This window comes from Choloepus didactylus, chromosome 14 (assembly GCF_015220235.1).
Source record: "Choloepus didactylus isolate mChoDid1 chromosome 14, mChoDid1.pri, whole genome shotgun sequence".
NCBI classification, from domain to species: Eukaryota; Metazoa; Chordata; class Mammalia; order Pilosa; family Megalonychidae; genus Choloepus; species Choloepus didactylus.
Genome location: NC_051320.1, coordinates 98,848,241 through 98,865,840, shown reverse-complemented (window position 1 = coordinate 98,865,840; position 17,600 = coordinate 98,848,241). Strand labels below are relative to the sequence as shown.

At 62.7% G+C, this 17,600-nt stretch overlaps 1 protein-coding gene across 4 annotated transcripts in view; it reads left to right on the top strand.

Annotated features, from left to right (window-relative positions):
* Window positions 1-35: 35 nt before the first annotated feature.
* The window catches only part of PLEC (plectin), a 52,248-nt gene continuing 34,683 nt past the window's right edge, over window positions 36-17,600 (top strand). The window contains exons 1-2 of one of the 4 annotated variants that reach the window (XM_037802852.1): window positions 36-148; window positions 1,584-1,782. In XM_037802852.1, coding sequence (XP_037658780.1) covers window positions 1,590-1,782 — 193 coding nt within the window. In that variant the 5' untranslated portion in view covers window positions 36-148; window positions 1,584-1,589. Of the gene's footprint in view, window positions 409-1,583; window positions 1,783-3,171; window positions 3,290-15,708; window positions 15,813-17,600 lie in introns of those variants that run through there. The other 3 variants (XM_037802850.1, XM_037802856.1, XM_037802857.1) reach the window with 3 other exon arrangements.

Sequence of the window (17,600 nt, the reverse complement as noted above, 5' to 3'; positions counted from 1 at the left end):
CGCAGGGGCCTGGGGGACTTCGGGGCGGGGAGCCAGGCCGAGCGCGAGCTCGCGCGCCCCACGCCGCTGTCGTGTCACTGACGCTTGGGCCGACCGCGTCTCCCCGCCAACTCGGCCGCCCTGAGCGCGCAGGGGAGCCGCGCCCGCGGTAGGTGTGCGCACGGCGCCTTCCGGCCCGGGCCCCTTCCGCGTCGCGCCCGTGACCCCCACTTCTGCACGCGTCCCCGACGCCCCGGATCTCTTCGGCATCGCTCGCCCGCTCGTTGTGGCCCGTGCCCGGGCGGCGCGGCTCTCGGTTGGGGTCTGGGGCGGGGCTCTGGGCTCGCCCCGCCTGCACCGCCTCCGCGGCTCTCCCGGACCGGAGCTTTCTGGCAGCCGAAACCGAGCCGAGCCGAACGGAGCCAGCAGGCACGTAGGACCGGGGTCCGGGCAGGGGCGGCGCGGAGCGCGGGAGCTGCGGGGAGGGGCGCCCCGCGGCCGCAGGCGTCCCGGAAATTCCAGGCTGCGCCCCGGCTCCTCCTGTCCCCAGGCAGACAGCACCTCCCCGCGGGCCCAGGACTGCGGAACTGGCCGGGCGGTGGCCGGGACGTGGGCAGGAAGGCTGCTGAGGAGGCGCGGCTGGCGGCGGGACGGGGGCTGCGGGGAGCCGGCGGGGCGGCCCCCACCCGGGGTCCGCTGTCCCTTGCCGGCCCTTGGCCTGAGGGCGGAGGCACAGAGACCACATTGTGCCCCTGCGCCACCCCGCCCCCGCCCGGACAGAGCCCCATTCACCTCCGCACGCCAGCGCTGTGGGTCGCGGGCAGTGGGGAGCGTGCACGCGTGCGTGTGCGTGCGCTCGGGCCGGGCCGCGGTGCGGGTGCGTGCAGCGCAGGCTGGGCTGTCGGAGCGGCGGCCCCTGCTCCCTCCTGGCGTCTCCACAGTCGGGCTCCGCGTCCCACGCCACTGCGGCGGCCGCGGCCGTTCCTGCTATTTATAGGCGTTCATTGCGGAGACAGAGGTGGGACTGCGCGCGGCGGGGAGGGCGCTGGTGGGGGGTCCCAGTGCCCGGGAGACAGCCTGGAGTTGGAGCGCCACGGCCTGGGTCGGGTTCCTTTCCTTGAAGACTGGCAGGGGAGGGAGCTGGCCGACCTTGACTGAGGGTTTGCTTGCCTGCTGCCTGGAGGGCTAGGGGAGGCAGTCCTGGTGTGGGGTGCAGGGCGTGCAGAGCGCCCCCTACCCCACCTGACAGGCGGAGGATGGAGTCGGGGTCCTCGGTGAGCTGCAGGATGGGGTGTCAGTGTCTGAGGGGTCAGAGAAGGGAGTGTGCAAAGGGGGGGTGGGACTCAGTGTCTCGGTGAGACTGGAGGAGCTGGGGTGCAGTCTGGGAGGACACGGGCTGGGGAAGACCCATTGTGGGTGAGGGCATCAGTGAGCTGAGGAGGGGGGAGGTCACTGTGGAAGAGGCCATTCGAAGGAGGGGTTGTGGGGGTCTGTCCAGGTGATAGGGTGGGGTTAGCGTCCTGGGAAGGAAGGTGGGGGGGTGTCAGTTGTGGTATCTGCTCCCCCCTGGGCAGAGATGTGACCCCCTTTCCCTCTCCCCCCAGGAGGCCATGTCGGACGAGGGCCCTGAGGTGCGGGTAGTGGCTGAGGATGGCTCCAACGGCAGCAGCAGCTCCCCCAGCCCCGGGGACACGCTGCCCTGGAACCTGGAGAAAACGCAGCGGAGCCGGCGAAGCGGAGGAGGCTCTGGAGGCAACGGGAGTGTCTTGGACCCCGCGGAAAGGGCTGTCATCCGCATTGCAGGTAACGGGGCACGGGCGTGTTGATGGAGCACTGGCTGTGCGCTGGGGTGAGTGCCCCGGGCCCCCCCCCCAGTCAGGGTGGTCTCTCCTGCCCAGGCCACGACACAGCGCCCCCCACCGGCCCTCCACGAGGGTCCATGTGGGCAGCGGCCACCGAGTGCCCTGGTCTTGGCTGCCACCAGGGGGTGGGACATGAGCCCAGAGGAGCAGGACAGGAGGAGAGTGCCTGGTTGGAGAGGGCCCAAGCTCCCCGCGCTGCTTGGGCCTTGCCTTCCATTCGCTGCCAGTCTGGAGACAGGATGGGTGGGTGGGCCGCCTCTGGGGAGGAGGAGGGGCGCACCAGGCTCTGGAGAGTGTGTGGCCTGGGACCGGGAGCAGTGGGCAGGATGGGCAGGGGAGCTCCTTCCCCTATGCTCAGGACCCCATTGGGCCAAGGAGGAGCCCTGGGGGTGGTGGGGCTGGGACGGGTGGGAAGGTTGCCCGAGGCCGTGAGGAGAGCCCTAGAATAGCAGGCCTGAGGGGGCGTGGGCGCTGCTGAGGAGGCACCCGCCTCACATGGCTGGTGGAAGCACGAGCAGCGGCTCGTGGAAACACAGGAGACACAGACCAAATGAAAGCCTCCTGCACGGCTTCCAGTCTTTTCTGCCGGTTGCGCACAGATTGCAAAGGATGGGGGTCACTCTTCGCCACCTGGAGGCAGGTCCTGAATGTCCTCCCGCCTCAGGGCTGAGGGGTGCATTGGCCATGGGTGGTGCTTTGTGCTGCCCCTGGCTGGGCTGCAGCCAGTGCCCGCTGCAGAATCTTCCCTCTCCTTGGGGTGGCTCTCAGAGGCAGGGTTTCCTGGTCGCAGGGATGCAGCATTTAAGGTTAGAGAGAGGGACAGCCAGTGGGGGTCCAGAAAAGAGAGCCTTTGCCAAGGCTGGGAGGGCAGGGTGCATTGTCAGCCGGGTGGGTGGGAGGAGAAAGACCCCTGTATTCGCTGCCAGACACCTGGGTTTTCTTCTCGAATCACCTGTTCAGTGCCTTTATCCTCGTCCTGATGCGGTGGTCACCTGTTTCTTGTGCTGTGAGACCTCTTTACGTATTGAACTTTCCGTCTGCCTCGAGCGTTGCAGTGGAAGGGTCCTAAGTGGTGGCCGAGAGAGGGGACCCGGGAGCTGTAGCTGTCGCTGGAGGCGGTGAAGGAGGGGCGCGCCTGGGGGCGCCGGGGTGACCGTGTGGGAGCCCGCAGGGCCGCTGCTCACCTGGCGCGCAGAGGCGCGGAGCGCGGCGGCAGCTCCGGGCGCCCGGTCCGGCCCCGCCCGCCCGTGGGGCATCCTGGGTGCGGGGGCGGGGCCCGGCGGCCCCTTTAGGCGGCGCGCGCGGCCGCGGGGACGGAGCTGCCGCGGGGCTGGAGGCTCCGCGCCCGCCGGCCATGGCCGCCCCCTGGCCGCACGGCCCCCCGGGCCCGCCGCCCGCCGAGCAGGACTTCATTCAGGCCTACGAGGAGGTGCGGGAGAAGTACAAAGGTACGCCGCGCCCCCGCCCGCCCCGGCCCCGCGCCCCCGCCTCGGCCGGCCGGCAGCCGCTCCGCTGACCCTTGGGTCCGCGGGGGCCGTCGGGACCCCACCCCGGGCAGGCCCGCGCGCCCCTGCGGCTGCGCCCCGGGAAGGGCGGGCTGCGCGCCGAGCCCCCGTGGCCATGCCCTTAATAGGACATCGCGCCGCGCGGCTGGGTGGGGTGGCCGAGGGCGAGGGGCGGGGGCGCGCGGGACTTGTCCGGGTCCGGGCGGCTGGGCCAGTGTCCGGTGTCTGTGTCCGGCAGACACGTGGGTCAAGGCCGCGCCGTCCCCTGCCCCTTGCGGGCCTCCCCAGCCGGGCGGGGCGGCTGTCTGGCAGTGGGTCTCTTAGCTGCCGCCTGCTGTCCCTCCCCAACCTGGCCGGGGCCTGTCACTGCAGGGGTCCCTGCTGCCACCCTTCTCTGTCCTCTGGGGGCAGCTGTGGCTGGGAAAGTCAGGGAGCCCAGCTTTCCCCTGCGGGTTGGCTTTGGGTCTGAGTCTGGTCATTGGCACCAAGCAGGAGAGGACATAGGTCCCACTCCACAGGGAGCGGCTTAGGGCCCTGGAGTGAACCCCTGGGAAGGGTCAAGGGGGGGCAGGGCAGAGCCAGCCCAAGCGGGTTCCAGCTCCCGGCGGCGGGCTCTGCTGGCTCTGCCCCCAAGGGCGGCTCAGGGAGAGAGGTCCCGCTGGGGCCATGCCTGGAGCCCCTGGAGCCGCTCACCACCCACTTTCCTCGCCCGGGCGGGTGTCACAGTGCCCGGGCTCCTTTCTGCTGGGCAGTCCTCCCCTGGCAGCTTGTGCTGGGTCCTGGCAGGGCCGGTGTGCCATCGTGCTTCTCTGCAAGCCCTCGCCGCTTCAGGCTTGCCTGCTCTGAGCAGCTTGGGGGGCCAGCTGGAGGCACCCCGTGAAAAAGGACTCTCAGGCCTGAGCCTTGTACAGCAGGAAGTGGACACCCCAGGGAGGGCTGGACTGCTGCTTGAGGGCGTCTGCCTGGTGGGGTGCAGGGCAGGGACACAGGGCCACTCGGGACACAGCCCTCCTGGCAGACCTCAGGATGGGATTGTTTATGAGCTGGCCCCTCAAGGTGAAGCTGGGGCAGCCCCCCAGGCCAGCACTTCGTTTTGAAATCCTCTGAGATGTGGCCGGGTCATGGGGCCGTGTGGTGGGCCCAAGTCTATCTTGGCCCAGGAGGCCATGTCCCCTATGCTCTGTGGCAGGGCAGCCTCCTGCATGTCCAGGAGCAGAACCAGAGGTGGCCCGGGGTTGGTGTCGGATCCCGCTGGGCTGCCTTAGCCCCCGTGCTGGGTCTGGCAGACGGCAGTGGGTACCTCTCGACCCGGTACCTGCCCGGGGGTGGAATTCCCAGCGATGGCTGCAGTGGGCCTGAGGGGCAGCTGGAGAGTCACTAAGCAGGATGGCAGGTGCTGGGGAGTGCCCTGCACAGCACCCTTGTGTCCCCTTGGCTCCCGGTGAAGGAGGCCAGAGGTGGTCAGGCCTGTGGGGCAGCGTGGCAGCCCCATGTGCCCACACCTGTCTTGCACCTGTTCCACACCTGTTTCAGGCTGAGCTCTGTGAGCCTCTCGGACCTGCAAGAGGCCTGAGGTCCTGGCCGTGCTCTCCCTGGAGGTGGAGGGACCGTGGGGAGAGCCGGCCGGAGTGAGCAAAGGTGGGAGGGCACGACATCTGACCTCAGCCAGTGAGTGATCGCGGGGTGCAAGCGGGAGGAAGGGACACAGAGCCTGAGTCACCTATGTTGTAAGCAGCTGGGGGCAGGGGGGCAGGCGGGAGCATTTCCCCTCACCACCACCCCTCCCCCCAGTGCTGAGGGGGGCCCCCCCGCACTAGCCGGCTCTGAGCACCGCTCCTGCCCTCAGAGACCCTGCCCTGCATGCCTGTTCCCCTCCAAGCCCACCAGGGCTCTGCCTTCTGTCTCCTGGCCTCCTCCCCTCACTGGCACTTGCCCCCAGCCCCACCCTGCCCTGCCCTGACTCTCAGACACGTCACCTTCCCCATCTGCCCCTCCAAAGTCCAACCTCTTGGCTACCCTCCCCCCAACATCTCAGGCCACGGTCCCTCCCAGGACTCGTCATCCCCAGATCTGTCCCCTGGAAGTCCCCACTCTTCCCGGCAGGCTGTCCGCTTCCTGTCAGCCTGCAGCCCCTCGGCCCCTCCCTGTCCTCCCGGCCTTCCACCCAGGGCACATTCCCAGGGGGCCTGCAGCAGAGTGCTGTCCCAGTCCAGGCCCCAGTGGGGCAAATGCCGACTGCCAAGTGGCAAGGGTGACCTGAGTCCCCGAGCCTGACCTGAGCCAGCTCCCGGTGGCTAGGGGGCCTGGAGAGCCTGGGGCCAGCGAGGGGGTCAGGGAAGGGACTGGGGCTACCAACTGGAGTTGAGTTGATGCAGGTGATGGGGGTGAAGGTGTTTGGTGCAGACGGAGCGGCTGAGCCCCCGAAGCTGCACCTCCAGAATGCAGGAACCTGCCCGTGGGTTCGGGCATAAGGGACCAGGAGGTGAAGCAGGGGCCGGTCAGGAAGGCCTGGCCAGCCAGGAGTGGGGACTTCACGGCTGTCCCATCGGGAGCGGGACAGAAGCACAGTGGGTCTGAGGGTGGGGCTGGGGGTGTGTGACGAGGCTTCTGCGATGGCCCTGTGGAAAGGAGAACGGACAGGGGTGGTGAGGGCTGGGGTGTGGGTGTGCAGGCCCTCTGGGCAGGGGCTGGGGTCCGGAGCCCTGAGGATGTGCTGGCCTGGGAGACCCAACTGGTTTTGGGGCAGGTGTGGCTGGAGAGCCCCCGGGGACAGGGAGGAGCCAGCTGACCCTGTGTCCTGAGGGACCTTCCTGGGAGACCCAGCCGGAGGGGCTCCCGGCCTGCCTCCCATCCTGGACTCTGAGCTCCGTTTTCTGTGCCCATGGCACCAGCCCAAGGCCCTAGGCCAGGGATTGTGGGGTGCGCTCATGGCTGGTGGTTATTTGGGACTCTTTGGAGAGGGCCTTTGGTCTGCACATACTGTTGAAGGTATAACGTGCTCTTTGTAAGGTAAATCAAGCATTTCGGAAGCTATGTAAAAAGAGCGGTGAAATCACAGGCCAGGCTCTCTGGCTGGGACGAGCACTGTTGGGTGTGGTAAGGGTCCTTCTGGGCTTTTCTGAGGTGCTTACACAGTGTGTGTGGCGGGGGCAGACGGAGAGAAGGAGGGGGTAGAGAGGAAGGGAGAGGGAGGGGAGAGAGCAAATAGGATGGCTTGGCCTCCCTTTGCCCTGAACCCAGACATGACCCCCTTGGAGCAGTGGTGCCCCAATCCAGCCCGGGGAGCGTCAGCCTCATGCTGCCTATTTTTCTTAACAGCTTTATTGAGATATAACTCATATGCCATGCAGTTCTCCCATTTAAATTGTAAAATTCAGTGATTTTTAGTATATTCACAGAGTTGTGCAACCACAGTCCATTTTAGATCATTTTCATCACCCCAGAAAGAAACTCTGTCCCCTTTAGCAGTCACTCCCCGGTCCCCCAGCCTTCGGCAGCCCTCCTGGACTTCCTCTCCCTGTGGATCTGCCTACGCTGGGCATTCCATGTAAGTGGAATCATGCAATGCCTGGTGCTTTGTGTCCGGCTTATTTCACTCAGCGTGATGTTTTCAGGGTTTATCCGTGTTGTAGCGTACGTCAGTACTTCGTTAATACTCTTCCGTTGTGTAAATTACATTTTGTTATCCCTTCCTCAGTTAGTGGCTATTTGGGTTGCTTCCACATTTTTGGCTATTATGAATATTGCTGTTATGAACATTTGTGTACTAGTTTTTGTGTAAACTTATGTTTTTTATCTCTTGAGTATATACCTAGACATGGGATTACCCGGTGTTTTAGTTTCCGAGGCTGCTTAAAGCACGTGCCACTGAATGTGTTGACTTCAGCAATGGGGATTTATTCACTTACCGTTTGAGGCCGAGGAAACGTCCATCCCAAGGCGCCATCTGGGCGACGCTCCCCTCCTGAAGACCGGCTGCGGCGACCCCGGGCTCCTCTGCCGCGCGGCAGGACACACGGCGGCCTCTGCTGGGCTCGCCCTTCTCTTCCGAGTTTCGTTGCTTTCAGCTTCTTGCTTCCATGGCTTTCTCTGTCTGCATTTCATTCTCTCATAAAGGACTCCAGTAAGAGAGTTAAGACCCATCCTGAGTGAGGCGGGTCACGTCTTGACTGAAGTAGGCTCATCGCAATGTCTTAACAATGGGCTCACCTCCATGGGAATGGGTTAGATTTAGGGACATGTTCTTCTGGGGAACACACAGCTTCAGACCACCACACTGGGCCATACATTTCACTTTTTGAGGAACGGCCAGACTGTTTCCCAAAGTGGTCGCCCATTTCCCATTCACAACAGCAATGACTGAGGGGTCCAAGTTCCCTCCTTTCTCACAGACACCTGTTATCTGCCTTTATGATTCTGGCCGTCTTCCTGGGTGTGAAGTCGTAGCTCATGATTTTGATTTGCATTCCCCTGATGACTAAAGATGTTGAGCATCTTTTCACGTGCTTATTCGCCATTTGTGTATGTTTGAAGAAAGGTCTGTTCATATCCTTTGCCCATTTTTAAATTGGGTTATTTGCCTTTTTTGTTATTGTACTGTAAGCATTCTTTATATATTCTAGAGACAAGTCCCTTGGGAGATAACATGATTCACAAAAATTGTCTCCCATCATGTGGTTTGATAGTATCCTTTGAAACACAAAAGTTTTAAATTTTGATGAAGTCCAATTTATGTTTTCCTTAGGGTGTTGTGCTTTTGGTGTCATATCTAAGAAACCATTATCTAATTCAGGGTTGTAAAGATTTATGTCTATGCTTTCTTCTAAGAGTTTTGTAGTTTTAGCTCTTAGATTTAGATCTTTGATCCATTTTTAGTTGACTTGTATATATGCTTGATGTAAGGGTTCAAATTCATTCTTTCGCATGTGGCTCTCCAGTTGTCCTTGCACTGTTTGTTTACAAGACTATTCTTTTCCCCACTGAATGGTCTTGGCACCCTCATTCCTCTTTAATGGCTACAAAATGTTCCGTCATGTGGAAGAAATCAACCACAGTTGATTTACCTGATCCCTGCAGATGGACTTTTGGGCTTGTTAGTAAAAACGATTGGATTTTCAAAGTACCCTCTGATGTGGATGAGCACAGAGGATACGAGACTGTTCCCTTATCAATTTGATTGATGAAAAAAATTCTAATTTGTCTTAATTTGCTTTCTTTGATTATTAAGTTTTGCCTCATTTCATATAGTTATGGGTCATTTGCATTCTTTCTTTTATGAGTTGCCTGTTCAAAAGCATTGTTCATTTCTCTATAAGGTGTTTTGTTTCTTTTTTTTAATTTATAAGAGCTCTTTACATATTAAGGATCCTAACCATTTTGTCTGTTATATATGTTTCAGATTTTTCTCTCAGTTTGTTACTTGTTCCTTTTTTTAAGTTAACTTTTAATTGAAGTGTAATATTCCTACAGAAGAGGGCATAAATTATAGAAATGCTGCTTAGTTAAATTTCAGAGCAAACACACCCATGTATCCTGTACCCTCATCACAAAGTAGAATGTTTCTAGCTCCTGGGAAGTTCCCCTCGTGCCCCAAGGGTATCTGCTGTCCTGATATTTCATGCCACAGATCTGTTTTGGTCACTCACCTTTAATTCTGTTGATGGCGTCTTCAACTGTGTCGAATTTGTAAAAACTTGTCAGGCTTTTATCCTACTGCCTCCGGTTTTGCACCATGCTTAGAAGGGCCTTCCCTCGTATAAACGCCCACCAGTTTCTTCTGGTACCAGCAAGTGGTTTTTGTTTTCCTGCCTCCATTTTCAGTCCATATGAAGTCTGCTCTGGCTGTGGGGTGTGTATGGGCCCCTGGGTGCTGCTCAGGGCCTGGGCACGGGGGTGTGTGCAGGAGGATTTTTACACATCGCTCAGCAAACCCGGCTTCTGGAGGGCAGGGTCCGTGTGCCCCAGCACAAAGGCCTGCTCTGTGTGTGGCAAACATGGCTGGAAAATGAGCTAGTGGATGGGAGTGCGCAGTGGCCTCCTGAGCTGGGAGGCACAGGTGCAGGAGCCCCCGGGATGGGGTGAGGAGCCCTGGTGCCCTGGGACCCTGGTGGTGGGGGGCTGGGTGGAGGTGCTGGAGATAGAGGCGGGGTTTGTCTTGGGCAGGTGTGGAAGAAGAGTTTGGCTTTGGGAGTATAAAATCAGAGGTGACCCTGAGGCAGGCACACATATAGAAATGTTGGACTGGAAGACACCAGAGCGAGCCGGGGAGGCCGGGCGGGGACGGTGCCATGGGGCGTGTCTGTGGGGTAAAGAGGGAAGGGGCAGCTGGGGAAGCAGAGGAACGGCCCCAGGCAGGGGTAGAGCCAGAGCCAGCGTGCAGGGTCCCAGAGGCCTGGGGCGGGGATGCAGGGGTGGGTGCTGTGATGAGCCAGGAGAGGGCCTCTGGGGCGAGGGGTCTGGAGAGCTGGACGGGACCCTGAGAGTGCCGAGGCCTGCCTGGGGGTGCAGTCAGATTGGAGGGACCCCCCCAGGCCACCCTGGTGTAAGGAGCTGGCGGGAGGACACCCTGCAGGGTGGGTCTGGGGGGCGGTGACCCCACTGTCTGTGAGATGCTGGCACCAGGCCCTGGGGCAGGGGCTGTGGTACACAAGGGGGTGCGTCCCCCACCCGGGACATGGGCATTGCCTGGCCCAGGCTGAGTGTGGGGGGTCCGTCTCGTTTACCCCTAGCCCACCCTTCAGGAGCTGAGTCACGAGAACCCCTTGCCACTGAGGAGCTTGTGATTCGGGGGGCCTGGGGGCTTTACCCAGTGCTGGGTCGTCAGGCCCCAGGTGATGGCCTCCCAGCCTCGGTTTCCTTGGCGAGGCCCAAGGAGAGCTGGCAGCAGGGGGTCAGGAACCAGGCACCTTGAGAAAGGGGCTCAAGGAGGCTGCAGAAGTGATGCTCTAGGGGGCTGGGTGCCCCGACCCACCATGGCCGGGAGCCAAGGGTGATGCCCAGGACCCATCACGGTGGACAGGGTGGGTGCAGCCGGGAGAGCTGGGGCCGTGGGGGTGAGGATGGGGTGTGAGTGGAGGCGCGGGCCGGGGGTGCAGGGCTGGAAACCACCCAGGGCGGTGGCGGACAGGGAGGAGGGCAGACAGGTTCTCAGACGGCAGAAGGAAGGTGCCCTCTCGGGGCTGCAGCCATCCCCTGTGACCTGGGACACGAGCCACAGGGCCCACTCTGTCCCTCCTCTCCTCTGTGGGAGCTCAGGGCCCTCCCAGTGGGGCGGTCACCCTTGGCAGGGACCAGTGTGCTTCTGCCCTGAGGCCAGGCTGGGGGACCCTGCTGCAGTGGCAGGAGCCGCAGGGCAGATGCCTGCAGCGGGTGTGGCGCTCTTCTGATCTGTCTTCTGTTCTTTTGTGTTTCAAAAGAATGTGCATTTTGAGCTTTTTTCTTTTCATTTAAGTGAGTGCCTGCGCAGGAAGCTTGTGGGACCCGCGCAGGACCAACCCCGAGTGACACACTGAGCTTCACCCCAGAGCTCCTGCCCACTGACAGGGTGCAGACAGCCCCGAGAGCACGCCCTGTCGCCTTCGCCATACCCTGGGCTGCTGACAGATCGCCATGCGCTCTCCAGCCTGGGGGTGTGCGCAGCCTCGCTCCCTCCGGAGGCTCCAGGGCAGGTTGTTCCTTGCCTTTCCAGCTTCTTGTGGCTCCAGGTGTTCGGGCTCTCGTGGCTGCGTCACTGGGTCTTGGCTCCGTTGCCTCTGGGCCCCTCCCTGCCCTCTGCCGCCTCTGTCCCTTACGGGAACGCTCGTCATTGTATTTGGAACAGCATCCTCTCCAGAGCTTTAACTTAATTCCGTCTGCCAAGACTTTCCACAGGCTCTGGGGATTTGCCCGGGGACATATCTTTTGGGGGTCAGTGTTCATTCCACTGTAGTCCGCCCTCTGCTCCCCCAAAAGCCATATCCAGCTCACATTCCAAACACTCCCCCCCCGCCCCCACCGCATTGCCAAAAGTCTGAACCCATTGTGGCATCAACTCTAACCAAAATCTAAATATTATCAGCTCCAAAGGCCAAATCTGTCCACCCAACTCAAATCAGATAAGGGTGTGGTCCAACCCACGGCAAAATTCCTCCCCATCTCTGGATCTGTGAAACTAAAAATCACGTTCTCCAGTCCCCTGGTACCACAGTGGGACTGGCGGAGGATAATGCCCACAGGCATTCCCATTTGAGAAGGGAGAAAGTGGATGGAATAAAGGGGCCGCGGGGCCGCAGCAAGTCGGAAACCCAGCCGGGCACGCCCCGCTGGAGCTCAGGGCCTGGGAATGTCCGCTCCGGCCGATGCCCCACGCTCTGTGTCCACAGCTCCGCAGTCTCTGCCTTGCCTGGCTTCCCCCCGGGGGCCCGGCCTGCCCTCAGAGCCACGCTGCCCTCCTTGAAGGGCGCCCATGTCTGCAGCCAAGTAGCTCTGTCAGCCTGTTTCCTGCCCATCGAACCCCAGGAGCCTGAGAGCCTGCTCTCTTCCGTCCTGCCTCTGGCCCTTCAGGCCAAGCTGGTGATGGTTCTGATGATACAACTTTCTAAAAACCACCCCCATGTGACCCAGATGGGCATCCGGGGCTTAGTGAGGGGACCACAGAGGGGTCAGGGGCAGTGGGAGGGCCAGGAGGTCTCTCCGAGGAGGTCCTGGAGATGGGGCTGCCACACCGAGGTGGCCCAGGGCCCGTGGGGGGCTGGGGGCCCGGAGGCCCTTGCGGGAGAGGCAGCAGCAGTGTCTGGTTTCTGCTTTGAATGTCCCCCAGCTGCTCTGAGCAGAATGCCTGGTGGGGGGCCGGGGCAGCCAGGAGGCCCTGCTTCCTCAAGGTGAGAAATGCTGGTGGCCCAGGGTGGTCCTGAGAAGAGGATGGGTTTGAGAGCTATTTGGGGGTCAGAATGGTGGGACCTCGTATTGGGTGGAGTGTGGGGGTGCTTCAAAACCCCACAAGTTGGGCCGAGGCCTGGTGGTGGTGCACATGGCCTCACACCCAGAGGGAGAGGGTGGGGCCTGGGGGTAACCCCCGGGCACCACCCCGGGTCCATGGTGGGCCTGATGCGGGCGTCCCACGCACAGTCGTGCGTGTGTGCTCCGAGGGGGTGGGGAGGGGCCGAGTCAGAGACCCCTGCTTGGTCTGCTAGGCTGCTTAAAGCCGATGCCGTGAAGTGCGCCGGCTTGAACAACGGGAATTTATTCGCTTATGGTTTGCGACTGAGCAGGTGTCCAAATCCAGCCCTCGTCGAGGCGATGCTCTCTTCCCAAAGACCGGCTGCAGGGGGCCCCTCTGCCACCTGGGGAGGCCCACGGCTGTGTCTGCCGGGCTCTCCCTTCTCTCCCGGGTTTCCCTGATTTCAGCTTCCTGCTTCTGTGGTTTTCCCTGTGTAGATACCTTCATTCTGTTCACAGAGGGCTTCAGTGAGGGGATGAAGACTTGTCCTGACAGAGGGGCTGCACCTCACCTGAAGGAGCCACATCACAACACCCTCCTGACAGTGGGGCCGCACCCACAGCGAGGGATTAGATTTAAGAACAGGCTTTTCTGGGTGCACACGGCCTCAAGCCCCCACACCTCCGTGGCCCTGGCCGTGGCAGAGCTCCCAGGGTCTCAGCGATCGGGGAGGAGGTCGCTGGGCACCTGGTTAGAGGGCTGGGCAGGAGGGAGGGCCTGGGCTATGCGGAGGGCGCCGTGCCGGGGTTCCGGGCCCCTGTGGGTATGAGTTGCCCCCTGGAGTTTGCAGAAAGTTTCCAGAGGGTTTGGCTTCATCCAGGGCCAGAATCCCTGGCCCAGGTGGCTTGATGTCACCTTAGCTGGGAGTGGGGAGCCCTGCTGGGACTCCCCCATCCACCCTCTGGAGGACCCAGGTCTTCCTGCTGGTCCCTGGCGCGGGGGGCCCGGCTTTTACCTAGGGCATTCCCTCCTCCCCAGGACCTGGACCGCGTACCCACATGCTTCTTCCCTGGAACGCGTTTGTGTCCACGGATCTCGGCAGGACCCTGAGCATTGAGCTCGGGGCGGTGAGGCTGGTCAGCACTGAGGGTGGGGGGGCCTTTACGTGTGCGTCTCGCCCCACCCTCCCAGCAGGGCGCTTGCGTCGGAGCTCGGTCACCGGAGCTGCCTTTCCTCCCCACTGTCCATGTCGTCCCAGAGGCGGCAGCGGCTCCTGGTGCCCGCCCGATCTCGCTGGTCCACTGACCTCCCCACTGCTGTCTCCAGCCCTGCTCTCCACCTGCATCTGCTCAGCCGCCTGAACTTGGAGTTGTCCCATGGCCTCCATGCTGCCCCCTTCCTTCGGCAGTCTGGCAGCCCCCTCTCATCCGCCTCCACTCAGCCACCCCTTCCTCCAGGGTGTCCTCTCTGAGAAGGAGCTGAGGGACGGGCTCAGCCTTCCCTGCGTCCCGTTCAGCCTTTCCTTGTGGCCGCTGTGGAGGTTGGCAGGGCACCCACGGGGCTTCCTCCCAGGCCTCTGAGCTGCCATGGCTCCCGCAGAGGCCACTCACGGGCAGCAGTCAGCTCAAGGGCCGTCAGGGCAGGGCTGTGCACACAGGCCTGGGACTTGCCTTCTCTGAATGGCTGTCCACTGGGTCCTGACGAGTTGGGGAACACTTAATTGCACCTGATCTTCATGTACTATCCCTGCTCACCTCCTGCTTTCTGGGTGCATCTTTTCATTAACAGTTCTTGTAAAATTCAAGTTCTGTATTTTAAAAATTAGAACCATTTTCTGTGTGTGAGCTTTTCCATAGCTTTTAGATCTGTATTTAAATATCCATCCATTTCATTTGAGGTTCTTAAGAAAGTACTATTCGCTTACAGGCCAAAGTGAGATTTCTTTAGAAAAGAGCTTAGTAAAAAGAAACTAGGAATGTGGGCATAAGGAATGAAAAAATATTGTTTTAATTTCTCCTGTTAACCCTGAGTGTGCCAGCTAGTCTACTCTGAGACACCCCCCACCACCCCTGGACTGGCTGAGTCCCCGGGGGCAAGGGGTGAGGGGCCACGAGCTCGGAGAGGGGCTGGCTTCCTCCTTGCCGTCGGCCTGCACCCCTGGGTGCTGTCGGCCTCACCCCTGTGCCATCGGCCTGTCCTCCACCCCACTCCTGGCCTGGCACACGCAGTGGAGGCTGCTTGTGAGTGAGGTGCTGTGGCTGGACAGGAAGTAGGCGTGAGGGGACCTTGGTGGGGGGGGATGCGGGTCTGGCAGGAGACCGCGTGGGGGATCGACATCTCTTGGGAGCAGCGCCGTCCACTACTGCCCAGTGCAGCTGGCCAGGGTGAACCCGGGGTGCAGGCCTGGGACTGACGCCTGAGGTGACTTCCTGCGGCCCAGCAGGTGGGGCAGAGCCAGTCCCCCTGTCCTAGTGTCCTGGGGCCGCCATGGCAGTTACCACATATGGGGACACAGAAAGACAGGGATTTATTTTCTCCCAGTTCTGGGGGCCAGAACTCAGACATCAGCGGGTGGGCAGCACCATGCTCCCTCGGAAACCTGTCGTGGAGGAGCCTTCTGGTCTCTTCTGGCTTCTGGGGTTTGCTGGCCATCCCGGTGTTCTCGGCTGTGGGTGCTCTCTCCAGCCTCTGCCTCCTCCATGGAGTCTGTGTCCAGATTTCCCTTTCCTGATAAGGACGCCAGTCCCTGTTATGTCCAGAGACTTTGCACATAAGTCAGTTCACGGGTACAGCAGACCAGGAGCTGAACATATTTTGGGGGACACGGTTCAGCCCATACTACCAGCTTCCGGCACTGACCTCTGGAGCAGAGGGTGGGCCCATGGGAACAGCGGCCCTGGCCGGCAGGGTCCCTAGTGGTGCCCTGGAGCCTGGATGAGCAATGGCAGTGGGGATGCTGACAGGCAGCCGAACGCCGTGGGGGCTGGCTGGGGGGCCGGGGAAGGGGGCTGGAGAGTGAACCACTGGCTGTGGATGGTGGTGCACCCCAGAGCTGGGGAATACAAGGGGGTCTTTGTGGATCCCCGGGGGTTACTGAGAGGTGGACAGATGCTGTAGAGAGGGGCTCAACGGGGAGCCCCGCTGGGGGGGAGGTAACTTTTGGGGGGGCGTCAGTGTGTAGAGGGCATTTTGAGCCCTCGGACGGCTGAGGCAACCCAGGAGAGCATGCGGGGGTACAGGAGGGCGCGCCTGGGTCCGGCTGGCGTTGGGGGTTCGACGCCCCCGAGGCGGGGCACGGCCTGGAGCATGCGCCGGGGGCATCCAGTGTCCGCATCGATCAGCCGAAGCCCCGCCCCTGCCGGGCAAGCCCCGCCCTCCTCTGGCCCCTCCCCCGGGCTGCGGCGCGCGGGCTTGGGCAGTGCGGTGCGGAGTCGGGCAGTGCGGTGCGGGCCGGACCCTGCGTGGTGGCGGCCGCCGCGCCGCCGTCAGCCCCCGGCGGAGACATGGACCCCTCTCGAGCCATCCAGCACGAGATCAGCTCCCTCAAAGGTGCGAGTCTGGCGTGGGGCGTGGACTCTGCAGTGACCTCTTGCTGGGTGCAGCCCCCCGCGGGGCGGCGGTCAGGGGTCTGCCGCCCCCGGGGACAGCACGGGGAGCGCGGGGCTGGAGCCGCCGGAGATCGCAGTGTGGCGCGCGCCGGGGTCCACCTGGCCGCGCGTCCTGCGGGAGGCTGGCGGGGGTCGGCCCTGCGGCCCTGCACCGGGGGTCGGGGGCGGGGCGGCGGGGCGGGGCGGAGGTGGGCGCGTGCTCTTTGAAGCCGGCTTGGCCACTTTCCTCCTCCCGGGCCCGGCGGGCGAGGGGGACCCCGCCCGGCGCCCCCGCCCGGCCTGCAGCCCGGAGTCCGAGGGGGCGAGGCAGGGCCGTGGGGGTGGCTGTGTGGAGGCGCCGGGCGGGCTGGTCCCAGGCAAGTCCACACTGCGGTTCTTTGTCCTGCGACGGGGGAGCGGGGGCTGCCCAAAGGCCCCGACTGGTTGCCCTGGAAACCCGGAGAGGCCTGGAGTAGGGGAGGGGGGCTGCCCTGCGCCGCCCGGCCCTCCCGAGCTGAGTCAGCAGCCGCGACTGCGGCACCCTCAGGGCGGGGGCGGGGCAGGGGGCGTTCCGGAGCGCAGAGCCCTGGGGGGCGCCTCGACCCAGGCGAGAGGGAGGCGTGGAGGAGCTTGCTGGGCGGCAGGGAACGTCCCGGCCCCTCTCCTCCCCGCTCCAACGCGGGCGCCTGGGCTGCTGGGAGGGAGGGGGTTCCCCGGGGTCCAGAGCTGCTGGGAGGGAGGGGGTTCTCCGGGGTCCAGAGCTGCTGCCTCTTCTGCCCAGGATGGCTTGGGGGGTGAGGGGGCTGTGGGAGTGGACTCCGGGGACAGAGTTTGCAGGAAGAGACCTTGGGTCCAAGGGCTTGGAGTGCCTTGAGTGAGGCTTGAAATCATATGGGGCAGTGGGGAGTGGGGTGTGGGTGCGTCTGGTGGGAGGCTTGGGAATTTTGGACAGTTATGTTGGGGGGAATCATGTTAGAAAGATGGCAGGGATATATGGGGTGGGCATAGGGGAGCCCAGGGGCCAGTTCGGGGACTGTGGGACCGGCCGGGAGAGTGGGGCTGCTGGTGGGCACACTAGGTTGCCTGCCTGAGGGTCTGCCTGGACCACAGCCGGTGTTGGTGCCAAAGCCCCTGCTGCAGTGGCACAGAGGCTGCAGGCTCTGCTGGGTTTGGGGTGTGGCCCTGCCCGTCCTGCCACCCCTCCCCGCCCCCCTGGTGTTGGCCCTGCGGTTTTCTAGACCCTCCTGAGCTGGCCTCCGTCCCAGCCTGGGGCTGGCAGGGTAGGGGTGGGGGGGCAGAGGCTGGGAATGGGGTGCCGCAGGGAACTAGCCTGGTAGGAAGCTGTGGGAACAGTTGGCTCCAGAGTTTCCACCGCTGCACTGAGTGTGAGTGTGTGTGTGTGCGCGCGTGCTTGTGCATGTGTGTGTGCTGAGCTGGGGGTGGGGCCATGGCGAGGGCTCATAAACCCGCCCCCCACTGCTGTGCTGGCTGCCTGCCCGCCTGCCGGCCAGTGCCTCCCGCCTCGGGAACCCCCCCTGCCGCCCTATTTATAAGCAGTTCTCAGGCTGGCAGGGCTTGGTGGGAATGGGTGTGTCAGCCTGGAGGGAGCAGATCCGGGTGGGGAGCAGGAGTTGGGGTGTTGGGGTGCTATGTGGGGGGACACTGGATGTGCACAGTTGGAGACTGTGTGTGGCGGCTGCGACCCCTTCCCCAGCCCTGCCAGGCCTTCCTTCCACTGGGTGCCCTGCCC